The sequence below is a fragment of the Gossypium arboreum genome, chromosome 9, assembly GCF_025698485.1.
Source record: "Gossypium arboreum isolate Shixiya-1 chromosome 9, ASM2569848v2, whole genome shotgun sequence".
Classification (NCBI taxonomy): Eukaryota; Viridiplantae; Streptophyta; class Magnoliopsida; order Malvales; family Malvaceae; genus Gossypium; species Gossypium arboreum.
The window spans coordinates 89,108,707-89,128,560 of NC_069078.1; the positions used below are offsets into that span (position 1 = coordinate 89,108,707).

General features: G+C 34.3%; 3 protein-coding genes and 1 long non-coding RNA gene across 4 annotated transcripts; 2 read left to right on the forward strand and 2 right to left on the reverse strand.

Annotated features, from left to right (window-relative positions):
• Positions 1 to 470: 470 nt before the first annotated feature.
• Positions 471 to 3,821, forward strand: LOC108457348 (autophagy-related protein 16-like). Its single transcript, XM_017756366.2, has 5 exons — positions 471 to 726; positions 872 to 998; positions 1,760 to 1,941; positions 2,035 to 2,230; positions 2,728 to 3,821. Coding segments are annotated over exons 1-5 (1,530 nt in total). The 5' UTR covers positions 471 to 724; the 3' UTR covers positions 3,751 to 3,821.
• A 580-nt stretch (positions 3,822 to 4,401) lies between these two features.
• Positions 4,402 to 9,359, reverse strand: LOC108454323 (CBBY-like protein). The gene is made up of 8 exons (XM_017752738.2): positions 8,942 to 9,359; positions 8,778 to 8,848; positions 8,135 to 8,293; positions 7,286 to 7,352; positions 6,504 to 6,599; positions 5,463 to 5,509; positions 5,002 to 5,082; positions 4,402 to 4,680 (listed from the first exon to the last, which is right to left on the reverse strand). Exons 1-8 carry the CDS (start codon positions 9,242 to 9,244, stop codon positions 4,557 to 4,559), a joined length of 948 nt encoding a protein of 315 aa, XP_017608227.1. The 5' UTR covers positions 9,245 to 9,359; the 3' UTR covers positions 4,402 to 4,556.
• A 1,221-nt stretch (positions 9,360 to 10,580) lies between these two features.
• Positions 10,581 to 11,903, reverse strand: LOC108456913 (uncharacterized). Its single transcript, XR_001867037.2, has 3 exons — positions 11,779 to 11,903; positions 11,587 to 11,632; positions 10,581 to 10,790 (listed from the first exon to the last, which is right to left on the reverse strand). It is a non-coding gene; the product is annotated as an uncharacterized LOC108456913 (long non-coding RNA).
• On the forward strand, positions 11,667 to 19,718 carry LOC108456912 (lysine-specific demethylase REF6). The gene is made up of 7 exons (XM_017755648.2): positions 11,667 to 12,679; positions 13,642 to 13,720; positions 13,877 to 13,944; positions 14,018 to 14,168; positions 15,333 to 16,030; positions 16,471 to 17,058; positions 17,165 to 19,718. Exons 1-7 carry the CDS (start codon positions 11,803 to 11,805, stop codon positions 19,546 to 19,548), a joined length of 4,845 nt encoding a protein of 1,614 aa, XP_017611137.1. The 5' UTR covers positions 11,667 to 11,802; the 3' UTR covers positions 19,549 to 19,718.
• Positions 19,719 to 19,854: the final 136 nt, after the last annotated feature.

Genomic DNA, 19,854 nt, shown 5'->3' on the forward strand with positions numbered 1-19,854 from the left:
TTTAATAGAGTTAACAATTAAATCTGAATTTTGAATCCTGAAAATAAAAATAAAAATAATAGAATTAAATTTCAAACATACAAACAAATAAAAAAACCTGAAACATATTTTAACTTAAATATAAAAATTCACTCAAAATTAATTATTTCACAAATAAAAACATTTAAATTTATTTTTATTAATATAAATACCTTTGTAAAATATATTTTACTAAATTTTATATTACTAATGAATCATGATATAAATAAACGAAAATATTTATAAAAATATATGAATGATTATTAGTGAAGTGGTAAGGATATTTATATGATTTTGATGATATTATATTTGATTTCCAAATAATAATTTTCAATTATTAAACAATGAAAATAATTTTATAATAATATTATATACGGATAATTTGATAATTTTACTCATCAACTCAATCCTTCATTTTATAGATAATATAGATATATTTTTTATTATTTAATACTCAATAATGATTTAGAAGTTTTTTAAAAAGGTCAAACTATGGATAAGTGAAAGAGTGAACTTTGAAAATATTCCAGAAATACCTTTTGAGTAATCTCACAATTACAATCTGACTATAAACTTCATTTCATTGAAGAACCCTTTTGAGTAATCTCATCCTTTTTCTCTCAATCTCTCGCAATCCCTTACCCCTAAAATCCAAACCCTAATTCGAATTTCGATCCGAATTCGATTTTTCTCATCCAATCTTATTATGTATGTCAATCAAATCTCCCACTTCCTTCTTCCATTCTGCAAAAAGAAAAAAAAGAGAGCTAATTGGGTTCAATTTTTTGAAAGAAAAAACATTTAATGTCAACGAAATTCTGCTAAGAAACAAATTATGCTCAATCTTTTTCAGGTCGCGAGAGGTTTTAGCGAGGGAAGCTATAAACCACGCTTTTAAGGCGCTAAAGAAACGGCATTTAATTGAAGAAGGAGCTCATGCTCCTGCTTATATTGCTCTTTCCAGGCCTATCATCTCCCAGGTATGTTTCTTTTTTGGGTTTTTAATGATTACAATGTATTGAAAATTGCTACTTTTTCAAAAGAAAAAATGTCAATTTGATATTGGAGTTTATGATTATGTTGCAAGATTATGAAAGCAAATGGCTCTGGATTAAGGAATTAGTTAAATCATTAGGTTTCCATTAGAATAGAAAGGCACCATGCAATATTGGGATATGCTATTTAGACTCGGGTGTGAATTTTGGATCCGAATTAGTGTATGTTCGGTCATTTAGAAGGTTCTGCTGCTATGTTCGATATATATCGGACACTGATACTAAAAGTAATATGAAGAGGTGGAACAAAATAGATATTTGGTAATTGGATATGTTATTTGTACTTGGGTGTGAGTGTCGAATATGGATATATTCAATTTTGTCGAAGTTTTTCTTGGATTTTTGGATATGTTATTTAGACTTGGGTGCAAATTTCGGATTTGAATTAGTGTATGTTTGGTTTTTTAGAAAGTTCCGCAGCTATGTTCCATATATATTGGGCACAGATACTTCAAGTAAAATGAAGTGTCAGAACAAAATAAATGTTTGGTAATTGGATATGTTTTTTGGAGTGGGGTGAGTTTTGGGTATAGGTATGTTCAACTTTTTGTATGTTTTCCATGGATATGTGGATCATATCTCCGTACCTATGTTTGAATAGACGTTGAACATGAGTGTTAAACATGGATACTTCATGAAAATTGAAGAGTTTGAGTAACATAGGCACTTGGTGAATTTCTTTGTAGGGTTCGGAATGGAAAGAGAAAGCAGAAAACTTGGAAATGGAACTTCAACAATGTTACAAAGCACAGTCTAGATTGTCCGAGCAACTAGTGGTTGAAGTAGCTGAATCTCGAGCTTTAAAAGCTTCTCTACAAGAGAAAGAAATGGCTATTGCCGAATTGGAGAAGGAATTGAACCAAACCAGGTTCGGTTTGTGTTCCTTCTTATAGTGTGTGCTAGATTTCTAGATTTGAAGTAGCTGTGAACGGAATAATTGACAGACTGTTTATTCTTGCAGGGATGAGTGCTCTCAGCTAAAGACAGATTTAGAAGAAAAAATTCGAGCTTTGGAATTGTTGATGGTCGAGCATCAAGAACTGAAAGCTCAATTAGAACAAATGGCTATTAAAGCTAAAAACGCAGAGGCTGAAAATAAGATGTTAGTTGATCGTTGGATGCTTCAAAAAATGCAGGATGCTGAACGGCTTAACGAGGTATGGTATATCGTTGTCACGCTCGGTTCTGACAGAGCATAATTTATTTTTCGGTGAATGTACCTTAGAGGTCCCTCTATTATAGGAACTTGATCAAATTAGTCTCTCTATTATTAAATGGGAAAATGTTGTCCGTGTACTATTAAAAAGAATCAAATAATTCCAAATTGGAATAGAGTTGACATTTACTATTTAAAAATATCATTTATTGTTTAACTGAGTTAATATTTTTAAAGTTTTTACAGTTCTGTAAATGAAATCTTCTGTTAATTTTTAAGACATTTTTTATGCAATAAATATTAACTTTGTTACGAGTGGACTTACTTGATTCTTTTTAATAGTATAAGGACTAAATTGATTCATTTAATAATAGAGGGACTAACTTGATCTAGTCTATAATACAGGGACCTCTCAGGTGCTTTAACCTTTATTTTTCAGTCCTTGTGTTTTAGATTACAATATTAGTGGTTACTTTCGTTTTTCTATAATTAATTTAGGCAAATGCGCTTTACGAAGATATAATTGAGCGGCTAAAGGCCAGTGGTTTAGAAAAACTTGCCCGAGAACAAGTGGATGGTATTGTCCGTAGAAGCGAAGACGGTGCTGAGTTCTTTGCGGAATCAACCGTTCCTTCTGTTTGCTCACACAGGATCAATGCACATGAAGGTGGTTGTGCTTCCATACTGTTTGAGTACAATTCCGGCAAATTGATCAGTGGGGGACAGGATCGATCGGTCAAAATGTGGGACACCGGTACCGGATCTTTAACCCATAACTTTTCCGGTTGCCTTGGTTCTGTCCTTGATCTTGCAATTACTCATGACAATAGATTCGTAATAGCAGCAAGTAGTTCAAACAACTTGTTTGTATGGGATGTCAGCTCGGGACGGATCCGACATACTCTCACAGGTCACACAGATAAAGTCTGTGCCGTAGATGTAAGCAAAGTTTCGAGTCGTCATGTCGTGAGTGCTGCTTATGATCGAACGATAAAAGTGTGGGATCTGCAGAAAGGTTACTGCACCAACACGATAATTTTCCACAGCAACTGCAATGCACTTTGCTTCAGCACAGATGGACTGACTATATGCTCAGGTCATGTCGACGGGAATCTCCGTTTATGGGACATTCGGACCGGAAAATTACTTAGCGAAGTCGCGGCACATTCACTTCCCATCACATCTATCTCTCTGTCCCGAAACGGAAATGTCGTATTAACGAGTGGTAGGGATAATGTGCATAATTTATTCGATGTACGATCTTTGGAAGCTTGTGGTACATTCAGAGCAACCGGAAATAGGGTAGCATCAAATTGGAGTCGCTCGTGTATTAGTCCGGATGACAATTATATTGCTGCTGGGTCTGCTGATGGATCCATATGCATTTGGTCGATATCGAAAGCCGACATAGTAAGCACTTTGAAGGAACATACTGCACCTGTTCTGTCTTGTACATGGAGTGGACTTGGAAAACCATTAGCCTCTGCAGATAAGAATGGGATTGTCTGTACTTGGACATGATCCACTACTTATCCATACAAGGAATGGATATTAAACTATGTTACTATAAATTATAAGTCGGGTTTGTCAAATATGAGTATGTTTCTAATTGTTTGTACATGGAATGGATGTTTAACCATGATACTGCAAAACTTGGGTTTGTCAAATACGATTATATATCACAGATAAAAGTTCAATTTTTCAAAAAAAAAAAATTTGTACCTTGAGAATTTTTGTGGGTTCATATATGTTAAAGTACTTGGGAGGTTGTAATATTATAAGGGTTGGATTAAATTAATCCTTCTATTATGAAATAGATTAATTTGATTAGTATATTATTAAAAAGAATCAAATAAGTTCAAATTATAAAATAGCTAACATTTTATTGTATAAAAATATTTTGAAAATATTAACTCTATTAAATAGCATATGATGTTTTTAAATAGTAAATTTTAACTTTATTTTAATTTGATCTTATTTTATTCTTTTTAATAGTACAAGAATTAAATTGATTTATTTAACAATAGAGGGACTAATTTGATCTTATAATACAATAATCTCTCAGGTACATTCACCTATATATATACACGTGTGTATGTTATACCTTTGCATTATTGCAATTTTTTTAGCAGTTTCAGCTTGAACCAACCATTGAAAACCAAGAACAACAAATTGAAGCTTCAAATGGGAATCTAAATTTCCAGATTTAAAGTGATTTTTCAAGTAGTCGTCGCCAAAAATTTGACAATTATAGACAACGAAATTAAGGCATTGATCTCAACAAACAATGATACAAACAAAACGAGTGTTTTTTTTTTTTTTAAAAATTAACTAACATACTGTTTCTCAAGAAGGCTTCCACAGAATGCCAAATCGAACCGTTCCTCTGGTGGATCTCCAATGCAATCGAACACTGCATCGGCATTCAAGAAGTCTTCATCGGCTGTATAACTGCAACCATAGGACAAACTCAGTGTTAAAACATGAATCGTTAATGCACTGCATTGACATGATTGGAAAATCTTGCTACCGGTTTTTGAGAAGTTTTTTGGTTCTCAGTTTCCGGTTTTTTACTTGTTCTGGACGGTTTACTAGTTTTCCAGTTAAATGTATATGATTCCACCGTCAGACTGATCGATTCCTTGTTGAACCGACCCATCCAGTCTGTTTAAGCAGTTGGCTCAACAAAAGAAAAACTGAAAATCGATTTTAATGATCCAATTCAGCTTACAGTTTGCAAACACACGTGTCTCGTTTAATAAAGAAATTTACCCGCTCTTTGTCACTATGCAAGTCATTCCGGCAGCTTTGGCAGCAGCAAGTCCTATGGCACTATCTTCTACAACAACACAGCTAAGGAACAAATTTGGGAAGGAAAAAAAAATCAGATCTCATCTCAAAACATATATAAGCAAATGTAAGTTAAACAAAAGAGAATATAAATAAGCTTTTCTATTTACTGATCTTTCAGTATTGACATGTCTATGCGATTGGGACTATTTATTTTTCTTGGAGTACCCCTGTCCAACATCGGTATCCAACAAATATATAGACTTAGGTATATATGATATTCTGAAGACTCACCAAAAAAATTAAACAGGCTCTTGTTGGACACACATTTGTGTCTAACACTCACAACCGAATACAAGGAACATAAATATTTCGTTTTTGTGATTAATTTGTTATTGTTTACGTTGAAAAACATCGGAGAAGGCTCTGTTATGATGCAATACCTTGAAGGTTCAACACCGAGAGTGTTTGCTGCTAATGTATATATGGCCTGCCATAAAGAACATGTATTCTTTTAAGTTAATCCATCTTCATGTAGATATACGTATGAATGAACTTGAACTATGTAAACTGTAACGAGTCAGTTGTGAACCACATCGAAAGAAAAAGTCTAATTAGAGGGTGCCTATAGGCGCCTTTAAGACTTAAAAGACTAGATAATACATTACTTTTAGTAAATTCAAGAAAAAAGCTAATTTATTAATTACCTATATTTAATAGATATCACTTTCATATTAGTGTTGCTCCGATTCTTTATTTTTTTATTAATATTTGTGTCCGGAACTCTTATCCAACACATTTTCAGACAAGTATGAAGATATGATTCTCCAACAACCTCTTGACCGAGTGACAAGTTGTAGGCATGAGATATTGGGTTTGATTCCAAGCAACCCCTTTCCCGCTCTCAATTATCAAAAAAAGAAAATGTTGAGCAGAACCATATAAGACATATTCCCATAGCTGACACTTACTCCAAGTCCAAACAACACAAGAATTTAGAAAGCCTCTTCAGTAATTCTTTGGTTAAAATCTTCACAAACTTGGAATTTAGTCTTTGTACCTTTATTTTTAGGAATTTAGTTCCTATACTTTTCAGATTTTAAAATTAAAAAAAACCTCACTGGGTAGCTATCTAATTAAAAACATGATATGTAATGAACCTGAATTTAACAAAATAATTTCAACAGTGTTAACAGTTGAACCTACATTTTGAAATATGAAAAGTAGAGGGATTAAATTTCTTGAAATAAAAGTATAGGGACTAAGTTCCAAATTAATGAAAAGTGCAATAACTTATGGCATATCTTAACCTAGTTCATTTTCTTATTTTACATCCAAAACTAAGTTTGATTTCTGTTTTTGAAGGTCGTGGCAGCAAATTCGTACTACAGCTAGGCACTTGATGGAAGCTTTAAGGCATGTAATAATGTGTTTCAACTAGATGTAACTCGATTAGATTTCAAAATGAGGGATGAAATACTCACTGGATCTGGTTTTTTACGAGGAACCACATCTCCAGCAAATATCTGGATTTTTTCTGCACGTTCTGGTCCCAGTAAACAAGAAACTACTGCAGAGACCTATAAAAGAAGCATATACATACATACATACATACATATATATATAATATTCAATAGTAAGAAATATGATAAGATGATCTCAAAGTCTTTATATAAATCTAACTTTTAAAGGGACAATATCAAACTTCAATGCGTAATGTGTAACGGATTTGTTCATGAAGAATAGAACTGAAAATTCAACAAGAACCCCCAGTGCCTGGTTTATTTGAGACTTCAAAAATATGCCATACTTGGACTCTTCATTTTGCTTTAGTACTCATATCCGACATATACTTTGACATGGATATACGGGTATGACTTTCAAAGATCTTCTAAATACCTGAAAGAACTTAGAAAATATTGAACCCATATCCAACACTCACACCAGAGCCCGAGTAACATAGCTGAAACTCATCCATAAACTTGGCAATCCGTGTATATGTAATGCTTTTCTGAATATGTCAATTGTGTAAACAATTAAACATGGACACAACACAAACCATTAAAATATGTCTTAACCACGAATATTAAACATGTCAGTGTTAATCACTTCTAAATGCATCGTGTTGTGCTTATTACATAATTTTCATGTCTAATAGATGTGTTATGTGCGTTTTTATGTTCAAAATGACTGGATTTAATCATCCTTGGCAAAATGAAATCAATCATACAGTTAATCATAGCTGTATAGAACCTGATTAGCATACCGCCTTCTCATTGGATGTACTGCACACTGCAACTTTTACTCCTTCCCCCAAAGCTTGATCAATCAACCTGTTTGATATGATTACAAATAACTCAAAAGGGCTAGAATCTGGAAATCTAAAATATCTCAAAATAAGACTAAATCTTCTAGTAAAACTAAATTAAATGAATGTTATTATGCTAAAACAAAAACATTTGAGTAATTAAATGCAATGTTATTGGATTCGGGTGACTGCCAAATATGTGTATGTGTCTCATATACTAACTTTTTCTTAAGTTATTCTTTGCAAACGTACTAAAGAATGACGTTTATTATGAACCCAAATCCTTGAATATTATATCTAACAAACAGTTTGAGTCATAAAATGCAATGTTACCTGGACTAGGGCAAATGCCAGATATGGGTATATGTTCACATACTCAACTTTTCTAAGCTATTATTAGTAAACATGCTAAAGAGTCACATTTATAGTTAACTTGAATCCTCTAAATAATTTAGTGAATGTTATGCTAAACACAAAAACTTGAGTAACTAAATCCAACGTTACCTGAACTAAGATGAGTGTCGGATAAGCGTATGTGCCAGATACCGAACTTTCTCTAAGTTATTCTTTGTAAACATATCACATTTATGATTAACTTGAATCCTCTAAACAATTAAGTGAATGCTATACCAAACACAAATATTCAAGCTATGAAGTCCAATGTTAACTGGACTCGACTAAGTGTTGGATATGGCATACGGGTATATCTCCCGCAAACTTTTGGAAGATCATATCATTCTGAATATGCGTTGAACACAAATGTCAAACAAGACTGCATGGATTAATAGAAGTAAGAGAGGGACTAACTTGGCTACACCGGGACGAAGAGGTAGCAATCTATTTTCGATAAGAGCCATGAACAACTCGGTTTTTCGTTTATGAAGTGAAGCAATGAATGCTTTTCTTTCTTCTTCACTCTTTGGAGCTTTATCTGGCCAACCTGTCTTGTTAAAGTAAGCTGTCATCCTACAAAACACAGAATTATCTGAGTTTGCTTTTGGTAACTTAGATTTGATTTAGAATTTTTTGAAATTACAATAAATTATATCTAACCGTTTCGATCAGAATCAATCATTACAGGTTTTATTGGCTAGTAATATTAGTGTGTGATAAAATGATCTCCAAATTCAAAGTGTCAAATTCATGCATAAAATGTGTAATAAAATACATATAAATGTAGTATTAATGATTATTTTTCAAATTCTTTCATTTGTCTGCCCTAAATATTTCTGAAATTCAAAATCCATATTTTTATACTTTTCAAAAATATAACCAAATTGAATCCTAACTAATTTATACATTCATATCATTCTCACAATTTACATAACAAATGATACGCAAATCCAAAATTTCAATTTCATGCTTCCAAACACAGCTGCAGAGAACTTCAAATTTGAATTAATTTGAAAAAAGAAAAGAAAAGAAAAAGTACTAGAAGATATTAGATTACCTTTCTTTCCCACCACCAATTTTGAGCAACTCTCCATACAAATCTACATCCCAAGTAACACCCAATTCTTTCTGCAAAATTTTCACCAAAAAACAAGAACCCCTAAATTTCAAAATTTACAAAAGAAATTGACCCAAAAAGATAAAAAGAACAATTGAATTTACTTCATTGAAAGTGTCATTAAACGAAACCCGGTGACCATCCTTCTCAGTATCAACGAGAACACCATCGCAGTCAAAAAGAAGAGCAGATGGAAGAGTATTCGAAAAAGAAGCCGATGAGCATTTGATCTTGAAGGCAGTACGAATTTGCTTCGTTATCTTCGTTGAAGAACTAAAGAGTGAAGAAGATGGTACGTTCTTTGCAATGAATAAATGGTGGTGACTGAATATAGAAGGTTTAGCTTTAACAGTTGAAGAAGATGAAGGAAATGTTGGTAAAGAAAGAGAAATGGCGGTGGAAGCCATTATCAAGCTGTGATTTTAGCTTCAGCTTTTTTTTTTTTTTTTTTTGCTTCTTAGCTCTTTAACAGAAACATTTCAGTTATGATTGGTTAGCCTGTTTTTTAATGTCTTATCTATCTCTCTAACTTATCCGCCACAATTTCCCACAAATACATATTCGGTGTTTACAACCATGGAATCGGGTCGGATCTCTAATTTAGGATACGGATCGGGTCAACATAATATAGTCACACAAATAAAGTGAAAAAAAGAAATAAACAAAATAAAGTGAAAATAGGTTAGTCAAGGCTTATCGGATGGGATTAAATAAAAATTATTAAATTTATTTAAAAACTTGAATTTTAATAATCAAATATTTTTTACGTTTATAACATATTTATATGTATATATTATGTAATTAATATCAAAATTAAAACCATAATATAATATAAGTTTTAAAAGAATTAATTTATAAGGTAGCAAGAGAACTATATACTAAATATTAAATAAATAAAATATATTTTAGAAATTGAACTTTTAAATTTATACTGGGTTAGAGTTGACTATAGAGTCAAAAACATGAATAAATTTTTACTCAATTTTGGACACGAAATAGTAGTACAAATGCGATATTAGTATGGATCTAATGCAAATTAAATATAATATGTATTATGACATGCAATTTGTACCAAAAAGAAATATCATGACATGCAATGATTAGTTTGAAAAAATATGTAATAAAATAAAAAAAGTTGATATTAAAAATTAATATAATTTTAAATAATAAAACTGAGTTAGTTTTTAAAATTTACATAAAAATATAAATTAATAATTAAAATAATATTTTTATTTTTAAAATTAACGAGTTATTGGTAAATTTACAATTAAAATAGAATTTAATTACGATTCAATTAAACTCAGTAAATAATAAGATAAATTATATCAAAAGTCATTAAATTATTAAAATTTTATGTTTTGATCACTTAAATTTAAAAAGTTATAAAGTAATTAATAAACTACTTGAAAGTTTTCATTTAGATTATTGGAATGTTAAAATGATTGTTATATGATATGATCCTTTTATTTGCTTTGCCTACGCCAATAGAAAGTTTTCAATTCTTTGCTCTTTTACAGTTTAATTTTTTTTATAAAACATTTTTAAAAGTTACAAAATTACAAATCAAAAGTAAAACAGTTTTGTCTTTGATCTATAACATTAATTGATTAATTTTGATTTAAGATATATTTTTTACTTCTTAATGAGTTTCGATCTACTGTATTGATCATCAAATCATCTTCATTAACTGCATTTAAAAAATAATTCTAATTATATTTTTTATATTAAGAAACAAAAATGTCGTGACAAATGCAGATCCTTTTTTATTTCATACGTATAAACATTTCATAAGGAAAAAAAGAAGAAGAAGAAGAATTCTTGCAAATTAACATTATTTTACGCTTGTCTGTGTGCAGCCAAAACAAGACATCCGGCATTGGTGATGAAAATTTGCAGGTTTTTATGGCAGAAATAGTCATTGCCTTGGCTTCTTTTCACTTTCAGTTACGAACACTACAAAACAAAGCAAATCGTCATTATGGTGTAATAATAATTATATAATAATGCTATTAATAAATATATTCAAGATTCGAATTATACACAGTTTATATCCATCTTAATTGGACAAGATAACTCATAATTCAGGTTTATCTTATTCCACCCATTATGGAGATAGATTAGTCTTTAGCCTGCTTATTAGTAAATTATATAAAAAATTATATTGTTAAAAATTAGTATAATTAATAAAATAATTAAATAATGATACATGATATATCATATGTATCTCATGCTTGACGATTGAATTAAATTTCAACTGGAAAAGTGGATGTAATTTTTAACATAAAGATCAATTTATTTTTGATCTAATGTATAAAGATTAATTAATTCATTTTTATCGAATAAAAGAGGTAAAATGCAATTAGTCTTGCTATTAAGAATTAGTTCTTAAACATTATATCAAAGAGTAAGTTGATTATTCTATTAACAATTTTATTAATTTTCTTGATTCTTATATATCAACATGAAATACACATGACCTCTGAAAGTATAATTATTTAATTATTTCACAATCACATCAATTTTAACATTAAAATGAATAAAAAACAAAAATATATGTAAAAACTAACTTAATTATTTTTTAAGTAAATAAAATAATATGTAACTTGACTTCAAATACATGGACTCTATGACAATTTTAACACAAACACATTTATTATTTTTCTAAATCCTTATACCATAAATTCATCGACGAGATTACAATGGCAATAACGTAAATTAGAAGAAATATAGTGTCATTTTCATGGTTTACCTGCCCTGCTCTGCCCTTGCCCTGCCCACCATATCTTCCACTTGCTCTGTAAATTATATCAACAAAAGAAAAACAGAGGAAAAACATAAAGAAAATAGAAAATGGAAGCTTAGAAGAATCTGAAAACTTTAACCTTTCTTTTATTTTTTTTGTTTATAAAAATGAACTCTCAATGATTATCCCCATTCTTACCCAGAAAATTTACACTTCATTTTCATGGCTGCTTCAAGCCTTTCACCAGAGCCAAGCCAGGAAGTGTTTCCATGGCTGAAGTATTTGCCCTTTGCTCCAGAGTATAGGCCTACTTTGGTAGAGTTTCAAGATCCAATTGCTTATATTTTCAAGATCGAAAAGGAGGCTTCCCAGTATGGAATCTGTAAGATCATACCTCCGGTGCCACCTGCTTCTAAAAAAGCTGCAATTGGGAACCTCAATCGGTCCCTTTTGGAACGTGCTGTTGTTAATGCTAGCTCCGATTCGAAACCCGCGCCTACATTCACTACCCGCCAACAACAGATCGGGTTTTGCCCTCGGAAGCAACGGCCCGTTTTGAAATCGGTGTGGCAGAGTGGGGAATACTATACTTTCCAAGAATTCGAAGCGAAAGCGAAGAATTTCGAGAGGAATTACTTGAAGAAATACAGCAAAAAAGGTTCCCTTTCAGCTTTGGAAATCGAAACCCTTTTCTGGAAAGCGACGGTTGACCAACCTTTTGACATTGAGTATGCTAACGACATGCCTGGTTCAGCTTTTGCTGCTTTGAGCTCAAAGAAGAGTAGCGGTGGAGGGCGGGAAACAGGGGAAGGAGTTACGGTGGCGGAAACGCCGTGGAATATGAGAGCGGTTTCGAGGGCGAAAGGGTCGTTGTTAAGGTTCATGAAAGAGGAGATTCCGGGTGTTACTTCCCCTATGGTGTACATTGCAATGTTGTTCAGTTGGTTCGCTTGGCACGTAGAGGATCATGATTTGCATAGCTTGAATTATTTGCATATGGGTGCTGGGAAAACATGGTACGGTGTTCCCCGGGATGCTGCCGTAGCTTTCGAAGAGGTCGTCCGGGTTGATGGCTATGCTGGAGAGTTCAATCCTCTTGGTGAGTTTAGTGTACTATTAATTTTGTCTCCTCTGTTTCTTAGTAAGCTACTGGAGGAAATTTGAAGTACTTTTGTTGACTTAGCGTAAGTAGTAATGTAAATGAGAAATCTGTGTCAATAAGCTATTTGGGTTCTGGTTGAAAAAATGGAATCTAGGTTGGTCATTGTCGAGTTGAGCTCGAGCTCGAGTAGCTCAAGCTATTAGTAGTTGACTCAATTAGCATAATGCTTGACTCAGTACCTTGAAAGCCTAAGCACAAATAGTCAAGCTTGAAGTGAAGTATGAGAATCGAGCTTGAGTACTTCGATTTGTTGTCTCAAATCGAGCTTTAAAAGTGAAATTTTCTTGAGCTTGAGTTGAGCTTTATGCCTTGAGTTTCATCTAAGGTGAGTCTAGTGAACTATTAATTTTTGTCTCCTCTGTTTCTTAGGTAGCTAATGAAGTCCATGTCAATTACTTGCGTTGACTTTGCATAAGCATTTGTCTCTATTGGATAGCTTGGTGAGATTGACTGGTTTGAGCAAAGGTCAAAGGAAGAATAAACTAGCTGTAATTATTCCCAAAAAAAGGGAAAAAAAAAAAAACTAAGTGCCCCAATTTAAGTTTTCTCCAATGGTGTTAATCGAGTTTTTAAGGGATGTTAGCATTATAATTAGTAAGCATACATTAGCTTTGCATAAGTAGAAGCCGTATTGGATAGCATTGGTGAGATTGACTGGTTTGAGTGAAGGCTAAAGGAAGAATAACATGAAGCTGTATTGGATAGCATAAGTGTAGCATTTGATTAAAATATTTTACTTTCTAGTGTACCAATGGTTTTTTTTTTACCATTTTGGATTGGTTTAAATCTATTCCAGGAAGTTTCTATGCCTCAATGTTATTTTTTTTAACCAGAAAAGCAACTCAATCTTTTATATTTAAGTGATGATCCTTATATTGTACCTTTTTAATCTATATTAGTTACCTTTTCTACACTTGGTGAAAAGACCACAGTGATGTCTCCAGAAGTATTTGTTCATGCTGGAATTCCGTGCTGCAGGTGATTTTAGTTTACTCTGCTATGCCTTGTAGAAAATTTTCCATTTATTACTTTTATAATGAATTTATCATCTTAGAGTCTTATAACGCGATTTAATTGCCCTGTTGAGGGATGGTTATTAGACTTGTTCTTACATTATCATTATTCTCAAATCAGGTTAGTGCAAAATGCTGGGGAATTTGTTGTCACTTTCCCTAGAGCCTATCATTCGGGGTTCAGTCACGGTGAGACCATCAAATCTTTATTAGATACTATCAGAGGAGGGAGCTTATTTCATCTATATGTTATTGTCATTAGGATTTAACCTTGGAGAAGCAGCTAATATTGCAACTCCAGAATGGTTGAGAGTAGCCCGAGATGCTGCTATTCGAAGAGCTTCAATTAATTACCCTCCAATGGTCTCCCATTTCCAGTTACTTTATGATCTTGCACTCGATTTATGTTCAAGGTACGACTCACCATAATACAGTATGATTCATTCGGATACCTCAGTTTCTTAATTTCTTGATGCATTCTCGAGTACTTTGAATACGCACTTGAATACATATGACATTTAATTGAGTACTTTCTGCACTGCTGCAAATATGGCAGGTAAATGCTTAGAAAAAAATTTACATTTGCTCATTGCTTATTCGAAGTTCAGTATGAGTAGTGATGGCAACGGGGTGGTTTTTTTCCTGCCCTGACCCCAACCGATGCTCTACCACCATGCCCCGACATCAACTTTAAAAAAATTTAACCCGCTCAGGACCCGAACCCAAAAATTAATAGTGTACCCGACTCCAATCGGATCAGACCCGAGTTCAAACATTTTGAATTTTTTTTTCCTGAAATTGTGATTAATAATTTTTTTTTTTAAATGAAAGGTTTTGGCACCATTTCCCATTAGATTTGCTTTATGATTTACTATTGAAACTGTCATGTGCTAATATGTATACACACATGTTACAATTACAGCACAGCAAAAAAAAAAAAGAAGGAACAAAGGTCTTTGTTCCTTACAAACAGGGGGACTTGGGAAATAAATTAAAAAGAGAGAAAGAGAGGGAGAAATAAACTGGAGTGAGAGAGTAGTATAAAGACTAGTAGTAATATATTTTAGGGATTTTTCACTTAATCAATATTAAATATGTATAGAGGGGTAAATTCATAAATATCCCAGGGCGGGGTGGATTTATTCTAAACCCTTCCTGGCAAATTTTTTAAAATCAACCCACCTGACCCTCTCTGGTCAAATCGGTTTGGAACCTGTCGGTTTCAGGGTTTTTTGCCATCCCTAGGTATGAGTGTCGGATATGTGTCCGACACTGGTATGTTCAATTTTTACTAAGTTTTCCCATGTATTTGGAGGGTCATATCCCTATATTCATATCCAAATATGTCTCAAACATAGGTGTCAAACACGGGTATTTTAAGTAATGTTCTTCCCATACTTTTATTCGTCATTATAATCGGACTTCATACAATTTAAAGGACAAAAATCTTTGAAATTTTATCGGCATGTGCGATATTTATACCAAAAGTTGTTTGTATGATGCTGAACTAATTAATCGAAGTGCAATAACTTATATTGTGTATCTTTTCCTCATTTTTGTTAGGTTTCTCCTTGCAGGGTACCTACGAACATTGGTGCTAAACCAAAGAGTTCTCGCCTCAAGGATAAGAAAAAATGTGAAGGGGAAACCTTAGTTAAAGAATTATTTGTGCAGGATCTCATACAGAACAATGACCTACTTCATATTCTTGGAAAAGGATCTTCGGTGGTACTACTCCCCAAAAGTTCTACCGATATTTCTCTTTGTTCTGAATCACGTGTAGCATCCCGATTAAGAATAAACCCGAAGATGTCACTCGGTTTATGCCGCTACAAGGAAGCAATGAAACCGTCACAAGTCTTAGCTTTTGATGAGATAATGCAATGCAAGAATGAAGAAATCAAGGGAATAAAAGGTTTCTATTCGGTGAAAGGAAAAACTGTTTCTACATATGAAGTTGATCGAGATTCTTCTTTTACTGGAGCTGATTATTTGTGTAAGGTGCCATCACAGACCTTAAATGCGAACATTGAAAGAGAAAGTTCTGTTCAAGGTGATACATTGTCGGATCAGAGACTGTTTACATGTGTCACGTGCGGAATATTATGCTTTGCTTGTATTGCTGTACTTCAACCGACCGAACAAGCAGCTAGATACCTCATGTCAGCAGATTGTAGCTTTTTTAATGATTGGACCTTTGGTTCTGGAGTAACATGTGACAGGTTCACCGCTACTCATGGGGATGGAATCACTTCAGAGCAAAATCCTTCCACAAGTAGGTTATATATGGAATTTTTTGTTTATTAGCTAATCTTGTTTATGTGATTTAATGCCATTCCTTGTGCTTGTGGGGTTATAGCTTTGTCTTTATGATGCATGTAGTGTTTGTATAGGGTTAACAACTAAAACAGAAGCGGGGGTCCTAGGAATGATTGTAAGCAGAATAATTGGAATTTGGCTCGAAGTTGTTCGGTTCCTAGGATTCTCATTTCCAAAGAACAATAGAGATATGATAATTCGAATGAGCTTTTGTTAGGGCTGGCAAGACCATTGGTTGCTAACATAATTGGCTTGATTACTAGGTTATTCAAACTCAGGTGTGAGTGTAGGATATATATATGGATGGATGGATGGTAGCCTTTCTACTCTACAATTTTCCTTAAAATTCATTTACTTTTTTTTAACATCCCGGGTTTTTGTTTTTCCTTGATACAGGGGGGATGAATAAAACTGCCCCAAATGCTTTATACGATGTACCTGTTCAATCTGTTGAGGACAAGTTTCAGATGAAAAATCAAAGTAAAGAAGTTCCGGAAGATACTAAAGAAAGGAGAAATACTTCTGCTCTTGGTCTATTAGCTTCAACATACGGAAATTCATCTGATTCCGAAGATGATAATGTTGAACCAAAAGCTACTGCCTCTGGTGATGAGACGAATTCAACAAACACTATACCGGGAAGGAAACTTCAACATAATGATTTCAAGGAGGAAGCTCCGGTCCATGTTTTCGATTGTGATCCTGAACCTGGATCTAAAAGAAGCCCTCCAACAATCAACCAAGAGTTGGTATCAAATGGTTTGGGGGATAAATGTAGTGATCCAACCATAGAATCTCACGGTGCAGAGAAAATGAGGTTTAGTAAGGCCTTTACACAAATGGAAAATGCAGATAGTCCGTTTGCTCCAAACTCCGATGAAGATTCTTCTCGGATGCATGTCTTCTGTCTCGAGCATGCTATAGAAGTAGAACAACAACTTCGTCAAATAGGTGGAGTTCATATATTTCTCCTTTGTCATCCAGGTAGATTTCGGCATACATTATACACAAATGAATTTTGTCCCGGGAAATGTTTCCAGTTACCTCTTATTATACATATACATTAACGAATATCTGTAAAACGATGCAGAATATCCCAAGATCGAAGCGGAAGCTAAGTTGGTGGCTGAAGAGTTGGGAATCGATTATCTTTGGAACAACATCTTATTTGGGGATGCTACTAAGGATGATGAGGTGAGGATCCGGTCAGCTCTTGATAGTGAGGATGCCATACCTGGAAACGGTGACTGGGCAGTAAAGCTGGGAATCAACTTATTTTATAGTTCCAATCTCAGCCATTCTATGTTGTACAGTAAACAGATGCCATATAATTCCGTTATATACAGTGCATTTGGCCGTAATTCTCCTACTAGCTCACCGACAAAGTTGAATTCTTATGGGCGGAGGTCTCGGAAGCAGAAAAAAGTAGTGGCGGGAAAATGGTGTGGTAAAGTTTGGATGTCAAATCAGGTTCATCCATTTTTGACACAAAGGGATCCCGGGGAGCAAGAACAAGAAAAAAGCTACCATGCTTGGGCAACTTCGGATGAAAATCTTGAGAGTAAACCAGAAAATATTCGGAAAGCAGAAACATCCAAGGTGGCTAAAAGGTTTACTAGAAAGAGCAAAACAAGGGCGGGGACTACACCAAGCAAGAAAGCGAAATGCATCGAGCCAGAGAGTGTAGTTTCGGATGATTCATTGGATGGTAATTCTCTTAGGCAGCAACAGAGATTTTTTAGGGGCAAAAAACCTAAACTAATCGAGAAAGAGAAGGAAATTTCGTATGATTCATTAGATGATGATTCTCTTCTGCATCATAGAGATCTCTCTCGAAGAAAAGGGGCCAAATTTATCGAAAGGGAAGCTTCTGAATCCGAGGATGCGGAGGAGGATTCTGATGATCAACAGTTCCGGAAAAATCTCGGAGGCAAACAAGGGAAATATATTGTAGAAAATGATGTGGTTTCTGGTGATTCACTTGACAAAACTTCTGCCAAGCAGTATCGGAGGATTCCTAGAAGCTGCCTGGCCAAATTCATGAAGAGAGAAGGTTCTGTATCGGCTGATGAACAAGAGGAAATTTCCCATCAGTTTCATAAGCGAATTCCAAGAGGCAGACATATCAAGTTGTTTGAAAGGAGGCTTGCTGTCTCAGATGACTCGCGAGCAGACAATTCCCTTAAGCAGTACCGAAGAATGCCTAAAGGCAAGCGAGCAAAGTTTTTCGAGAGAGAAGAAGCAATGTCGGATGATGCATCAGATAATGATGATTCTCAAACTCAGCATAGGAGGATTCCTAGTGGCAAGCAAATGAAGTGCATGGAAAGAGAGGATGAATTTTCTGATGATTCACTCGAGGATAATCCTCAACAGCAACATAGGAGGATTGCTCAAAGAAAAGTATCCAAATTTTCTGATCAAGAAGACATAGTTTCTTTCGATTCATTGAAGGGTAATTCTCATCGACAGCATAGGAGGATTCCTAGAAGTCAGCTAACCCAGTTTATCGAGAGGGAAGATGCAGGTTCATCGGATTCTCCAGATGATAGTTCTCTTCAGCAACTTAGGAGGATTTTGAGAAGTAAGCATGCTAAAATTCTTGAGAAGGAAGATGCAGTCTCCGATGATTCAGATGATACTTCTCCACAGCAGTTTAGGAAGACTCCGAGAAGCCGGCAAGGGAAATCTATTGAAAGTGAGGATGTAGTTTCATATGATTCATCGGACGAGAACTATGGTCAACCGAATAGTAGTTTTAGAAGCAGAAAAAAGAAAGCCCCAACACCACGACAAACAAAACAAAAAGCCCCTAAGAATGTGAAACAAGGGAAACGTCGGACAACAAAACAAGTAATCTCTCAGCAAAGCAAACAAGACACTCGTCGGAATCGGAATACCAAAATTGAGCAAAGTGCTAGACAGGACAATTCATATGATGAAGATGAGATAGAAGGTGGACCCAGCACGCGCCTTAGGAAAAGAGCTCGAAAGCCTTCAAAAGAGCCGGAAACAAAACCTAAAGTGAAGAAGCAAGCTCTGAAGAACAAAGCAAAGAGTGCTTCAAATGCGAAAGTAAGAGACGAGGAAGCAGAATATCAATGTGACATGGAAGGTTGCACCATGAGTTTTGGCTTGAAACAAGAGCTCGTCCTCCACAAAAAGAACATTTGTCCGGTAAAAGGGTGCGGAAAGAAGTTCTTCTCACACAAATATCTAGTTCAGCATCGACGAGTTCATATGGATGACCGACCTCTTAAATGTCCATGGAAGGGCTGCAAGATGACGTTCAAGTGGGCATGGGCTCGAACGGAACACATCAGGGTCCACACTGGTGCTCGTCCTTACGTGTGTGCTGAGGAAGGCTGTGGTCAAACATTTCGTTTTGTGTCGGATTTCAGTCGTCACAAAAGGAAGACTGGTCATTCATTGAAGAAAGGTAAAGAGATAAAACATGAATCACGAAAACTGTAAAACTAACATTTCTGATGAACCCGTTGCTTGATCAGCAAGGTAGGTTAGGTGAAGAGAAGGTTAGGCCCCCATTGTTGCCATTTAGAAAACTGTTAATTATGTTTTGTTCATGGGGTTTTATCATGTCCATTCATTCACTTGCAAATCAGACCAGTTGCTTGGATCTTGAACCACATTCCAGCCTTACCCACTTCACTGCTAAACACAACCTAGGTTGTTCAGCTGCTTGGATTTTAGATATGATTTTACTAAGTTTCCTACAAACAAGGGAAAACAAGATAGACAAAAGTAATAGGGTTAATATAC